Source organism: Archocentrus centrarchus, chromosome 10, assembly GCF_007364275.1.
Source record: "Archocentrus centrarchus isolate MPI-CPG fArcCen1 chromosome 10, fArcCen1, whole genome shotgun sequence".
NCBI lineage: Eukaryota > Metazoa > Chordata > Actinopteri > Cichliformes > Cichlidae > Archocentrus > Archocentrus centrarchus.
Genome location: NC_044355.1, coordinates 18313292 through 18328612, shown reverse-complemented (window position 1 = coordinate 18328612; position 15321 = coordinate 18313292). Strand labels below are relative to the sequence as shown.

The following is a 15321-nucleotide window of genomic DNA, read 5'->3' as shown; positions in this document are numbered from 1 at the left end:
ATGAAATATCACTTAGGCCCCTATGGCTCCGAGCCCTCGAGAATACATATTTGTGATGCCAATATATAAATTCTGAACTTATTAATATGATGTCTGTCTTTATGATAGAATGGTGGGGTCCAAAGGGAAAGTGGAAACAAATTTGAGTAGAGGGTTGTGGCATGAATGTGATTGTTACTTAATTATTATGCGCATATCTTATGAGAGATCACTCCTCTTTTGTTTTGCTGGTTCCATTGCCAAAAAAACAAAAAAAAAAAACAAAAAAAACCCTCAAATTGCAAACAAACTCACAATAAAGTTTGTGCATGGACTATTTTCAAATTCATAAATGAGACAAAAGATGTCCTGGAATTCTAAAATGGCCCCAAATGTGAAAAGCACGAATGTTTTGCATTGCCTGGTTTTAAGCCTCTGAATTACTTCCTGCTATCAGCAATCCAGTGGGTGCACAGAGAACCATTATTAAAATAAAAATCATGTATCACAAAGTATAATGCTGGGAATAAATCATTTTTAAATGAAACAAGCAAAAACAACCCCCCCCCCAAAAAAAACCCAAAAAACAAACAAACAAGATTCACTTTTTATAATGACATTTATTTACAGATGAAAGTGGGAGATCTCCCTTGTGCATTTACTTAGCAGAATTCAATTTCCCCAAACAAAACAGGAAATTTCAGGCACACACACACACACACGCGCACATACACACTCACTTGAAAAGTTGAAAATGACCACTTCAGTCCTATATTTATATTAAAAAAAAAAAAAAAAAAAAAAAAAGTGACAAACTCAAACTGTACTACCTACAATTCAGAATCGTGATTTAAACATAGACAAAGAAGATTTATTTATTAAAAAAAAAAAAAAAAAAAAAAAAAAAAAAACTCAGCAGGCACACTATCACAGATGCTTTTTCACATAATGAAAAAACAAAAGCTGAAATTTGATGCCAAAAGCACACTGCAGATTTAGGCACAATATCAGTCATGTACCATATTATATGCATATGCTCTGCATGCTGACGGAGAAAAGCACTACATAATTATAAATCTATAAGCTTATTTAAAAGGACAAAAAAAAAAAAAAAACAAAACAAAAAGGAGGTAGGCATCTGACATACAAATTGAAATACCTTGCCACTTTAGCACAGCAGGCAATCTTAGAGTAAATAACTTGCATACAGCTGGCAAGATATTTCAACTTCAATCTCATGCCATCACTGACAATGGAACGAGGACAGTAATGCAATGCATTCAACACACCCATTACGTGACAAAGGAACAGGAAGCAGTAGCATTGTTAGAGTTACAAATTAAGTTAATCCATTTGCTTGTTAATTTGGACCAATAGGACAAAAACTGGAGAGGCATAGATAGAAGACAGCAACTGATCCCAATGAGTCAGCTGGGAGGAGTAGCAGTGCAGTCTGGTGCTAGTGAGCTAATACTGTAGGTACTATGGGTCCTCATTCGCCTCAGGTTCAGTGAACTTGCAAGGAGGTGAACAGAGGAAGAAAGTGAGGCAAATGTGGAATCCGAGGATGAAAAACAATACTGAGAATGTGGAATCAGAAGTGGCTACGCAGCTGGTCTGCCTTCAGAAGCCTGATGGTGTCAAAACATTCATGTCCCGAGGTTTCAGTTTATGTGGTCGTGAAGTTGGCCGCTTAGCTTCAAGGTCTGAGATTTCAATCTTGGGTGGCATGAATTTTGCAGGGTCATCCACCTTGAGGCTGACCTGGGTGTTGGCACCATCCATGGTTGATGATTTCTGCAGGCCAAAATAGGACTGCAGTGACAAGCCTGCAGGAGAGAGGTGTGGCAGATTATGTCATTAATTACCTAAGCGTTACAGAGGGCAGCTGTGGTATAATTTAATTAGTAACCATAAAAAACAAAAAAACAAAAAACAAAAAAAAAATTAAGATCTGTTCAAACAGTAATGCTCAGTTGTGCATCAGGACCCTGAAATATTCCAGCTAGGTGCTGTTTCAGCATCTAAACTACACCCCACTATAGTTTAAAATCTTCTTCCTAACTTTAGTCTGTATGTGAAAATGAAAATAAAAAACTCTATAATCACACATGATTACAGGGTCAAACCTTCTGTTTTGGTTTCTGTGAGTTCTGCTGCAGGTTATGGTTTCAATATGGCTCTGCTGTCATTACACAGGTGACTGATAGCTTTTAAAGTTAGTGGGTCATTTTCCAAACGGCAAAAAATATATGCTCGTCACATTGCATTAACCCTGTTCATTGTCACATGAAAAACAAAGAACTAATAATTATGTGACCTTGACCTCCTGGAGTTTATCTCTGCATAATGTCTTGATATTGAGAATAATCAAGCAAGGTTTCATCAAAATCATTCAAACCATTTCCTAGATATGAAGTGGACAGGGAAAAAAAAACAAACAAAAAAAACAAAAGAACAAAAACCCACACAACTTGAGAAAAAAAAAACAAAACAAAAAAACCAAAAAACAAAGTTAACATATGACCTTTGACCTTGCCCTCTGTGACCCCATACAATCCCAACATTGCTTTTCTTTCTATCCATGAAGTTTGGTAAGTGTAGGTTTTCGAGTTATTGAGCGGATACGTATGGACGCCGCCCACCGTGCCAAGAGTGATCACATGACACATAAGGGAGCGTCAGTCAATTTTATTAACTCGACCCCCTTTCAGAGTATGAGTACAAGTAAAATGTATAAATTTAACTCTGATGACAGAGAATGTATACATTAAAAAAAAAAAAAAAAAAAAAAGAACTCAACTAAAAATCAGAATATGTTCACTGCAGTTTGCTTTGGAGAACGTATCCCATTTGCCATATATCAGCATAAAAATGTTGCAAAATATTCAAGATACAGAAACAGGACAGGGGACAAAATTTTACCTGTGCTGGTTTCAGAGCCAGGATCAGTGGGGGATTTCTGTACCACAGATCGGATTCCGAAGAAACTCCACCTATCTCCTCCTCCCTCATTTCCACCCATGTCTGTGCTTGAGCTAGGACTGGGGGGGTCTGGCGTAGCAAGGAAAGGTGCAGGACTCAGCTGGAACCAGTTCCTGCATCCCCATCAAACAAGAACATCGTATGTGCATACAGACAAACCACAGGAAGGTAAGCCATATGGCATCTAATACAGGCCACGTTGGGAAATTAGGTTTATGTATAAGAGGTTAGAGAGTTGGCTTTACAGCAGCACAGTGCCTACCTTCGATGAACAGCTGGTGATGTGTAGGGACTAACGCAGGGGGTGACACTGGGGGTGACAGCAGGGGTGACTGAAGGGGTGCCACTTGGGGTGGATGCTGCTGATGTTGTAAGCCTGTCCTCCTTAAAATTTTCACTTGGCATTCTCAACTTCTGCACAGGGGAAAATAAATAAAGTACAGTTAGATTAGCCACAAGCTCCCCACTGCTCCAGTCAGCATAAATTAAAACAGTTTTAATATTCCCAGCCAGGGCTGGGTGGCACAAAAGTGACACTTTATTTCCCTGAGACCATGTTACATAAAGCACAACTTTGCAGTTTGATCATCTTGTGTTGATCTGTCAGAGAGAAAAAAAAATTGATTTTAAAAGAGCAAACATCCCCGAATACACAATGTAAAAGGTCAACAGTGTTTTGCTTGGCCTGCAGATCAAAAATAGTGCGTCACAGATCCTCAGAGCCTATTACGAGTGACCACGTTATGCAGGTGGGAACCCAGATAAAAGGTTAGAAACAGTGTCTGAATGTGCTCGGATTAAACAATTACAAAACCGCGGTGATTTGATGAAGAACCACAGAGATGTCCTGCACCAATATAAGCTTTCATTACATAATTTAAATTTGTTCAGAAAGCTGGTTACTGCCCCTGCAACACCCATTTAAAACACACACACACAAACTCCATATTCATGTATTTGTTAATCAACAGTCCCCTTCAATTTTAGGACTTAGTACACAAGAATTAGTTTTGGATCCTGTCCAAACTAAATACACATTCAACCATACTTGCCATGAGACTTAAGTTAATTTCATTATTGATCTCTTTCCATTCAGAATGGGCGTATTCCCAATCACAGTTAAAACATCCTTCCAAACTCATATCTCTACTGTGTAGGAACTCCTGGTTGGTGCTCTGGGTAGTGTCCATTTTGCAAGTGAAGTGCACACAGCCACGTTGTGGCCTTTTATCCTTTGTGTATTATTTGGGTCAATAACCCATTTCGTCACAACTCCAACCCTGCTACACCTCAGCCACAGCAACCAAGAGGACTCAACAACAGCAGCTCAGAGCAACAGATTCTACAAAACTCTCAGAAAACTGAAATAAAGACAGACACAAACAAAAAGAGCAAAAACTCCTGCTGGTCGATTTGTTCTTCGTTTGTACGTAAAACAAAAAGGAACACATTTATCACAGGCACATTCTTAAAAACTATTTTCAAACACCATCACCACCTGCAACTCAAGTGGAGCTGCGTGAAATCTGTTTTAATGCAGCTACATCTCAGGAGTCTTATTATTAACGTTGGCTCCAGCCTGTGCCTCATTTCTTAACGTTAGCATTAGGCCTCATAATAGTCAGGGGGACAAAGAGTGATTATATAAGTTATATATGGACACCACGCTTTCTTGACAAGTGTGAAACAGCCCTCAAACCCTTGCAGTCACGATTTCCGGTTAGTTTCTTTATCTGAAGCGTCCACTCGCGTTCAGCAACGCGGCCTTTAAATGCATGCTAGTTGCGGTTAGCCAGTGCTAATGGTTAACCGTTTTACCTACTAACCCACTAAACTGCACACTAAGCAAACCACCGCCTCCCGCTTTCTGTCATGAGATTTACAGCAGCTGACATATGTCAATAAATGCGGTTTAATGCACCGAGTAAACAAGAGTGTTTGAATGCTAGCTTCGCTAATGGCCTGCAACACTTTCGACCTTATTGTACAAATGTCGTCAACAAAAGCAGCAACTTCTCGACAAACCTTTTTATGATAAGTTTTCTTTGACGCCTCAGTCCGACAGTTTCTTTCATTTTCTCCATAATTAGCAGTTTAATTGACGATTATTTTCCTCAAAAACGCCGACGATACCGTCTGTGCACCACAGTAGGCCTTTTCTGCTTTTGGTAGGAGGTCTGTGATTGGTCCGTCTCACGGGGGAAAAAAGGAGGGGGCGTTGCTTGGCAACAGTACTGCTAGAACTACAGCCTATGGGGCCACCGTAAAGCTCGTTACGTAATTTGTTTACCAAGATGTTGTTTCATGTTAAGAATAGTGCGCAGCAACAATATGTTATTATTGCAATTAGCAGTACAGCTATAACAGATATCCATTTTCTTTGTAAGAGTTTAGTCCTTCTGTGTTATAGGTCAGTAGATAGCAGTCAATTTGTGGACCTGTAGGTCAGGGGAGGGTGATATTTACTGTCCTCCTGTGTGACTTTGGAGAAACTATTTGCCCATACATTTATGAGAACTAAAATCCAACCCCTAATTCATACACTTGCATGTTACATTTTCATGAAAAGACGTCATCCTTGATTCTGTTGTTTTGAGCTAATTTTATTTATTTTTATTTTTATTTATTTATTAAAAATGAAATGTTCTCCATAATCTGGGTTCACTCACCGTAATGACAGTGATCAGTATAAGCAGTCATGCAAAGCTTTTTATCAACTCGCTAAGTTAACCCAGGGTTTCTCCTGTGCGTTCACATGAAAAGTGTGGCGTTGGCAGCATCTAACCAATCACAATTATGGATAAGTGCATCAGCAACAGAGTGGCTTATTTTACAAAGGCAGATGAAACTATACTAATGTGAAAATATGAAGAGGTTAAACACGTAATAGTATGAGTGTATGTGATTGGAAAAGTACTGTAGAGTAATATAGTATTAAAAGTGTGCTGTAAGCATTTTGGTTAGTAGGACTGGAAAAGAGCTACTATATTAATAAATTTAGCCTATTTGAAGGCAGGAAAGAAAGCTGGCAAAAATGCCTACTGTGTATGTTAACAGACTTATCAGAACTCTATCATTAAAACACATTGGATTATTATCAAGGATTTCATTAAAATAAAATTTAAAAGACAATTTTAGGTTTTATTCTTTCAGCTGCAACCTTGGAGTTTAAAGGTCTGAGAGAAAATAAAGAATAAATATAAAAACAAATTCAAACCTAGGCTTAGTCTATGTGCAAATTTGATATTAACTTAACAAGTACAAATAGGTGTCCAGTTTTAGGATCATAAATTAATACTTATAGAACAATAAATTTGTTTTAAAATTGAAGCCAACACAAAGAAAAGAAATCAAGGAATAAAATTGCATCTAAACAATCTCTGTTTCTGTTTCTATTAAAAAAAAAACAAAAAAAAAACTTTATAGCTCAGGTGTCTGTATATCTGACCCAGTCCATCAAATTGATCAGATAAGGGTCAGATTCATGAACCTTTACAATAAAACAAGTTTTCACATTTTTTTGAGCTATACTCTGACAAAACTGTGACACCTTGTGTGGTTTTTTTCAGGTCATCATTATTGTGATCGGTGACTAAACTTTCAACCACTCTTTGGTACATCCCTGTTCACACTCACCGGCAATGTGCCGTCGCCTCGTCTGTGAAAGCGGGTCTCCTCAGCAGAAAGGCCCTTGTGGGGATAATACCCAGCCTCTGTCAGTCCAGTGTGGTGCTCAAACTTCTGGAGGCTCTCATGGGTTTCCTCTTGAGGGAATATAGCAAAATTGCAGGCAGTCAATTTTTCTTTTTTTTTAATGGGCTGCACTCCAGTATAGCTCCAGTAAAACTCTTAAAATTGTTTAAGTGGGAGCCAAGTTGTAATTGATGTGGTGGACAAAATGCCCTTGTAATGTTGGTCCAGATTTTTAAATAAAGTTGTTTAATGAAGTTGATTTTGTGGACTTACTGATCATAAGCGTGCTCATTAAAGTGGTGGCTTTGGCTTTCACCACAGGCACGGGGGACTTGGCTGACGCTGCCCCCTCAACATTCAGTAACTTCCCACCGCTCTCACCTTCCTAGTCACACAAGTTCTTACTGTTAGGATGAACTTACAAGCAAATCAAAAGTGCATGCACCTAAGCTTCAAGAAGTAGTTTCACACAACTAATACAGCGATCATTTTGTTCTGTAAGCAGCTCAAAACAAGGACAAACAGGGAAGCACCTCAGTTTTCCTGAACCTGTGCTGTGGGATGACGGGGTCTTTCCACAGGATGTTGACAGTCAAGTCGGAAGGTGGGGAATGCATGGGGGCATCTATGCTCTCATCATAGCTGATATTGCGTCGTGTTATTCCAATGGGAGATGATAGGGCGCCCACAAGGCAGGACGGCATGCCAGACTCAAGTGCTGAATAGAAGTGAAAAGGACATGTTATGGTGTGGATTTGATAAACAAAGGAAACAAGTTCTGTTATCAGAAAAAGATCATCAGTCATGTCTCAGTTCTTGTTTACCTGGAATGTCCCCCTGTCCTGAGGCCATTTTGTTCCGAGCAGCTGATCGCAGGAGACTAGGGGAGCTGACAGCACCTGACACTAAGGTTGACGCTGTGCTCAAATCTGACCACTTCATCACATGACATCACACATGGAGGGTTATTAAGTTAATAGAAAGTATTGCAAAACACAACTCATTGGTGTCAGTTCTTTCATCACAGCCCTGGGGGAAAAAAATTAGACTTAAAAATGGACTGTAAGCATATGTTTAACAACCTAATTATGGTTAAGTGAAAAAACAAACATAACAGACATCAATTACTGAGCACATTGCATGGTGTCCTGACCAGCCCTAAATAGGACTACGGAGTCTGGTTACAGCAGTGCCATTAATTCTTAACCTCTGCTGAGAGCAGAGCAACACAGCCAAACTCTGGATTAAAGAAGGAAATGACATTTTTTAGGTTCTGTTTGGAAACAGATCCACAGTTAGTTCTCTATTCCATAAAATGAAATCACGGCAGGTCTCAGTCGTCATGTGTTATGATGGACCTATTGCTCCCAATTGCCGTGATCTGAGCTCACTGTCCATAAGAAAACATTCTTAAATGAACGAGGAATGTGGGATCTTCTTCATGCATATTGCTGCAGAATTCAGATTTTGCAGAACCGGGTCGGTGGTATTTAGTAGTCTGGTCTACTTTGCAGACAGCTGACATTGCGTTGTTCACGTCTGCACCGAGGGAAGGAAGCCAGATACAGTGACTTGCAAAAAAAAAAAAAAAAATTCCTTGTCACATCATTGGGGTGTGGAGGTACGGGAATACCCTATAAAAATTCAAATGAGTTAAAATAACTGTGGCTAAACATTCTTCGCTGTATTTCCCCGAGAAATATCCATGTTCAAACAGAGGAGCCTATATAAACCACTTTAAAGCGATGTGATCTGAATTATCTGAGTCGTTAAGTTTACATTTCTAATTTAGTCTATATATTTAGCTCGTCTTTAGGACTTCACCATATAGGACTATATTTTAGGTTATCCAGCATTTGCATTATCGCTTATCGTAAATGCCATGTACAGTAACACTTAGCTTACCCGTCAATATTTCTCTCCCTGTCCTGCTGAAATTATTCCACAGCTGCAGTGATTTATTTCCCACTGCCGCACCGATTTGGCATAATGAACAAGTGAATGTTGTTTGTTTGTTCGCCGGCTAGTTTATCCATGACTTTTGGACATGCAAACAGAGTCCAGATGACCAGGCAGCAGTAAACGCACCTCTCTGGCAGCAGCCGGAGCCGCGGAGGGACCGGCTGCAACTTAACTAAGGTGCAATAGATAAAGATTGTTTCTGTTATAAGACGCATATTTTATCACTTTATAACAATCCTCAGAGCATTATTGAGATGGGCGGGGAATAGGGCAAGCTTGATGGCAGACGTGAATTTGCAATGAATGCGCCATCTCCAGTCCTTATTAAAATAAATAAATACATTTCGGTTTAAATCTTTTTTTTTTTTTTTTTTTTTTTTTTTTTAAACTTTAGCTTAATTATATAAGAGTTAGGTTTTGAGTTGCAATAATGGTGAAGATTAGAGGTTATATGCAAAGCCTGGATGCCTGTTGTCTGTTATATAAGCAGTATGGGCCCGAGAACATTTCGACCTTCTATTTAAAAGGAACTGCTGGTTAAAACTTGGTTTCAAAGCTAAAGTTAGATTGATGTCTAGTTGTGGTAAAAAGCTGGGGTTTGACATGTAGCTGAGACAGTTAAGGTCACTGTTGGGTTAAGGGACAGCATATGCAAATGTGTGGGTGTGGAGGATAACAGCCTATAGGACTCTACAAAGATCAGCCACCCCTGTCAGTGATAGGTGGGGACACTTGATGGCCGCTCACTGGACCCTGTAACCCCAGAGTCTGCTTGCAACTTTGGTGTCAGTTGTACTGTTTGATGCCAGAGTGTAACTCCTTCTTATATTTAATGCTTGGCAATCTGCTTGAAAGTGTGGAAGCATGTGCACAAACCCACACATATCCCAGAGCTGAAGCTATTCTGAATGGGGGATTGGGTTACAACTCTCCTGAGCCAGCGTGTTGGACTGTTGGACATTTACGGGAAACATTTCGTCACAGCTATTGCAACACAAAGGGGTCGCAGCTGACACTGAAATTGTGATTGCAGGAAAGGGATCCAAATGCAGGAATCAGGAAGAGGAAGAAATGAGTTCCAGAAGAGAAAAACAGAATTCAAAACCTAAAAGGGAAACTACACAGACAGTGAGACAAAGACTGAGGGGAAGGCAGGACTATTTATACACACAGGAGGTAAATCAGGGGATTGGTAATGAGACACAGGTAAGGGTCATCGCACAGGTGAAGACAATGGTAATGACACAGGAGGTGAAGTAAAACTAACGATTACAAAAAATGAAACAGGAAATGAAAAAGAATAAGTGAAACATGTGAATAAGCGTAACATGGGAAGAGGACACATGAGGAAGAGAGAGAGAGCAGAGTACTGAAGGGACAAATCAAACACCATAAATACAAAGTAGAAGTAAAATATAAGCAGAACTGAAAGCTTACAGTGCTAAGGAATAAATACAAATCAAAAACCTACTAACATTTATTATAATACAGTTATTGATATATAACTAAAATACAGCAAGAACCAGAAGAAATTGTGAAGCAACCAAACACAAGCATCTAAAGAGAAACAAGAATTCTAAACTATACAAAGATAAAACCCGGGATCGTGACACTGATGAACAAAACTGAGAGACCTCAAACACTCGCTTCTCTAAATCTTTTTCCTTTAACATTCTGTCGTTCCTGCGGAAAACACCTGTAACCAGAAGGCCATTGCCTTTGACCTTTAGACTTTTCACCTCTCTGTTACTTGTTTATGTCTTAGTCTTAGACTGAAAAAACACATCACCACAGCAAACCCTGAGAAACAGGACTTGGACTCATTCCTTTGTCAGTTTGGTGCCGAGACTCAGTTGGCAGCACTTTTGCTGTTGGACGTCTGCACAACTGCAGTCCCAAAGAAGCTGATGCCGTCCAGCTTTTAAAGTGAGTTTGCTGTGAGCAGTCGTGTAAAGGATGTTGAGTACTCTGAAGAATCTGAAGATGTTTTGGAATGCTTTCTTTATCACATATGATCCTGAGTTGGTCATTTTGGACGTGATTGTTTTTTTTGTTTTTTTTTTTGGTTACTCTGACTCTTACTAGCCTTAGAATCTGACTTGCTCATTTTCTGCATGCATTCATTTCAGGAAATGCTCGTGTCAGAGCAATATAATTTAGAATAAGAGGGAACATTTAGTCCAAATGTTTATTGTTTCTGGAACATAATTTGATTAAATGTAGAATTCAGCAACTAAACCCTCTTGTTTGAGTTTTGGCTGTTTGATTTTGTTCCTTTTTGTCATGTATTATAGCAGGATTTTATGCTAGGTACAATGTAGCTGCCTGTGCTCACTATCTGTTGTTCTCCGCTTGTTTCTTTCTCTGTTCTCTGCTTTTTAACCTTGGTTTTAATTGCCTTTTCCTGTAATGTAATTCCTGTGTGACGACCCTTGCCTGTTTTCAATCTCCAGGTGCTTCAGGCCTTTGGTGGGCAGGAATCATCGGTGCCAACTGGGAACACCTGGTCCCTGCGTTCCCAGGGTATAAATCAGAGGCAGGAACTTCTCCTGGGTGCCCTGCACCAGCCTGCTGCCAACATGTTTTGTGTTACCTTTGTTTGCCTTTAGGTTTTGTTATTTGCTGCAGTCTCATCACTTACAAACATCTTTACACACATGCGCATCCTACACCACTGATTTACTGATTTTCACACCTCATCTGCCTTTAGTTCTGTTGTTTAAGTTTGTTTAATAAAACCTATTTTAAATTGGCAAATGGCGTGTCCACCCTTTTTGTCATGGCCTTAGGAGCCAGGTTGGGACACCTGTCATAGGTTTGTGTCATTGCTTTGAGAAACTGTGTCAAAGTCTGTTCAAATATATATCAAAATTCAACCACTACTGCAAGAATTCAAAAGACAGTCTGATTTATTTATTTATTGCATTACCAGTCCTGGTCCACAAGATAGCACTATTGATGTAGTGTATAAACAGTAACCGGCATTAAACAGAAAGTACGTACTCGATTTTTAATCCTCAAATTTGACCCATTTTGATATTTAACACAAGTAAAAAACCCTGAATTCATTTTTTTAGCCACAAAAATTTGATGATTTTCCCTAAAGTGACCCAAAATACACAAAACACAAATATTTTTTGTCATACTGTTACACAGGTGTTACAAATTTTTGTACACTGAGGCTGTTCTCAGTCATATTTGACCTGTATATACTCCGTATATAACAATATGGGTCAAATCAGGGAAAATGTTGGTTTCAGGGAATCTTGAAATGTCTGGGGTTTTTCTGGTACATTGGTGACAGGGTTGAAGGGGGACCTTGACAATGTTATACTTATTTTCTCATCTTACTGACCAATCAAATTGCTTTAACTACCACACATTCATACAGTGCTTATATTCTGTACAATTCAAGCACCTTATCTACCTCACATCCACAGGCAATTAAACTACTATGGATGTCTTTGGACTGTGGGAGAAAGTCAGAGTACTTGGAGAAATGTTGGAAAATCCACACAGAAAGGCTGCAGCCAGGTTTCAAACCAGGAACCTGCATGCTGTGAGGGGATCATCCTAATCACCCACTACCGTGCTGCCTTTAAGATTACCAAAGCATCAAAACTGCCATTTCAGTGATTGTGGGGTCACATGTGTAAGTCCCACACACACGAGGTTTCCTACCACTGATTTGAATGCACAGACCAGCAAATTGTTTTTTATTTTGTCTTCTAAGTGTTAATGTTGAATGAATATTCATAATTACAGATGGTAGTTATGGTAGCTGTACTGTTATCACTACGTGTTGGATACACTGTGTATGTTAACGCAGATCAACAGCAAGCCAAACTCGATATTCATGAGCCAGGAACCGAGCGTCTTGCTCCTTTATTACAGTCTTCTTGACAGCTTACAATTCTTTACAATTGTGGCTTGAAAGCTCAGTGAACAAGGTCGAGTGAAACTAGAAAATAAACAGAAAATAAAATATACATCAGCTCTTGCTATGTGAAATAAATGCACCAAATAAAATTGCTAGTGCCAGAAAGCATGCATAAGAATTAACTTTGGCTGTTACTAAAGATCAACAGCATTTTAGCAATCTTTTCATATGCTAATTAGATCATTAGCATCGTTGCTATGCTAATATACAGAGCACAAAGCAAAATGAGCCCCTGGGATCAGGCTAATTCCTGGTATCAACACATTCACAAAACGATCTCTAAATCGGCTCTTATAACCATATAATATTAACCAGAACATAGATCAGACTTACAGCCATTGCTTTCAAAGGTGCAAATAAAGATTTAGGACACAGGAGGTGAAGTTTAAGCATGGATTGGCAGGTTTTTCGCTACAAACGTTTTTCCTCCACTAAGCTCTGCTTCCGCTACCCACAATGCATTGCTACCTCAGAATTCACCTTCAAGATAAAATACAGATAACCAACACTGACTATATAAGTTTTTTTAACTAAATGACCATCTTTTTTAACATGAATTACTGCAGATGAATTATGACATTTTTTATCACTGAATTATTATGAACAATTTCTTAACCTTTGCGTTAGGCAGAACACCCCCTGCCTGGCATTACTGATGCCACTACTTTTTATCAGTCTCTTCATTCTTTAAGAGCACAACAACATCTGAGATGGGGCGCAAATAAGTCTTTGAGACACCCTGGGATGATGTCCTCACTTCCACCTTTCTGACTTTCCCGTCGCTGCTTGGAAAAGTGGTTGTGACGATGGCCATTGTCCATTCGTTTCTGGGTGCTTGATTTTGTTTCAACAGCACAATGTCACCTGGCTGAAGATTGCGGTGTGTTCTATGCCACTTGCGCCTTGATTGGAGGGTGTTGAGATATTCGTTCTTCCAGCGACTCCAGAACTCGTTGGAGAGTGCCTGCACCTGTTTCCACTGGTTTTTGAACATGTCTTTTCCACAAAAATCTCCCGGTGGAGAAGGAATGTGCTGCTTCTGGGTCAACATCATTGCAGGGCACAGTAGGAATGGTGAGGAAGGATCTGTTGAGATCGGAACCAAGGGCCTTGCATTGATAATTGATGATACCTCAGCCATCAGGGTACAAAGCACTTCGTGTGTTAAACGGGTGTGTTTGTTGAGCAAGAGCATAGAATCCAATATTCTGTGAGTTACCCCAATCATCCTTTCCCAGATACCCCCCATGTGGGAGGCATGTGGAGGATTAAACTCCCATGTACAACCATTGGCGTGGAGATAGTTGACAATGTTGGGAGGGTTCTTGATTGGTTGTGTCATACCAAGCTCCACGCTTGCTGCGATGAAGTTGGTGCCCCTATCTGATCGCATTTGTTTTGCCAGACCTCGTATCGCAAAGAATCTGCGTATTGCATTTATGGTGCTGCAAGCATCCATAGATTCAATGACTTCAATGTGTACACCTCTTGTGGTCATACACGTAAAAAGTATTGCCCACCTCTTGCTTTGTGCTGCGCCACCTCTCGTGCGTCGAGGGACCACTGACCATGGGCCGAACACGTCCAACCCGACATACGAAAATGGAGGACATGTGTTGAGTCTCTCAGGCGGGAGATCTGACATCTTTTGAGTCTCTAGTTTTCCTCTGAGTTTCTTGCACGTTACACAGTGGTGGATAATAGATGAGACCAGCCTTTTGCATCCTACAATCCACAATCCGGCTTGCCTAACTGCACTTTCTGTGAACTGCCTTCCTTGATGCACAACCTTAGCGTGATAGTGAAGGACAAGCAACTTTGACACGTGATGGTTGCCTGGTAGGATGATTGGATTCTTAGATGCTGTGTCCAGTGAAGCATGTTTGAGGCGACCCCCAACTTTGATGAGGCCTCCATCTATATAGGGATCGAGAGTCACAATGGAGCTTGAGCTGTGGACGGTTTCATTGGCTTGAAGAGCAGCATATTCATCAAGAAAGGCATCCTTCTGAACGGACTGGAGAATGATATTGCTGGCAGCATCCAGCTCCTCTGGAGTGTGTGGAATTCTGCATCCATGCCAGCCTCTGCATGGATGGTTGGAAAAGTTGCTTGATGAGTGAGAACGAGCTTGGTGAATTAAGAAGGCAATGGCGCGTACCAGTGAGTTCCAGTTTGAGAAGCGTTGGAAGCGTTCTGTCGTGAGTCTGCCCCGCTTAACCTGTGTAGCGAAAGTAGCAACTTGTCGGATTTCAGCGTCCATTTCAGGTTCGATCAACTTGAATGATTCATGCGTGTCCGGTTCAGGTAGTTTGTAAAGGAAGTCTGGTCCCTTAAACCACATGGTGTCCATGAGCTGGGATGCTGGTACTGACCGGGTAGCTAGATCTGCTGGGTTTTGCTCTGATGTGACATAATGCCACTGTTCAGGGGATGTAGACTGGCGTATTCGGTGAACTCGATTATGTACGTAGACATAAAAGCGTTTCGAATCATTGCAAACATACCCAAGAACCACTCTGCTGTCGCAGTAGAACTTGACAGCGTTTGGTTTGTGATCAAGTTCTTCCAGAATGAGCTCCGCCATCTCCACTCCTAGAACTGCCCCACAGAGTTCAAGGCGAGGTATTGTAGGTTCTGGCTGTGGTGAAAGTTTTGCCTTTCCGAGCACAAAGCCAACTTCGCATCGACCCTCTGCATTGACTGTTTTCAAGTATGCCACTGCTGCTATAGCCCAACTTGATGCGTCACAAAAAACACAC

General features: G+C 40.3%; 1 protein-coding gene and 1 non-coding gene across 2 annotated transcripts; both read right to left on the bottom strand.

Moving 5' to 3' along the window:
* Positions 1 to 891: 891 nt before the first annotated feature.
* Positions 892 to 7712, bottom strand: kiaa1191 (KIAA1191 ortholog). Its single transcript, XM_030739415.1, has 7 exons — positions 7482 to 7712; positions 7191 to 7375; positions 6931 to 7042; positions 6601 to 6728; positions 3227 to 3378; positions 2905 to 3077; positions 892 to 1808 (listed from the first exon to the last, which is right to left on the bottom strand). The coding sequence occupies exons 1-7, from the start codon at positions 7597 to 7599 to the stop codon at positions 1603 to 1605; spliced, it is 1074 nt and encodes a 357-aa protein (XP_030595275.1). The 5' UTR covers positions 7600 to 7712; the 3' UTR covers positions 892 to 1602.
* Positions 7713 to 8667: 955 nt separating this feature from the next.
* Positions 8668 to 8801, bottom strand: LOC115787519 (small nucleolar RNA SNORA5). The gene has a single exon (XR_004020511.1). It is a non-coding gene; the product is annotated as a small nucleolar RNA SNORA5 (small nucleolar RNA).
* Positions 8802 to 15321: the final 6520 nt, after the last annotated feature.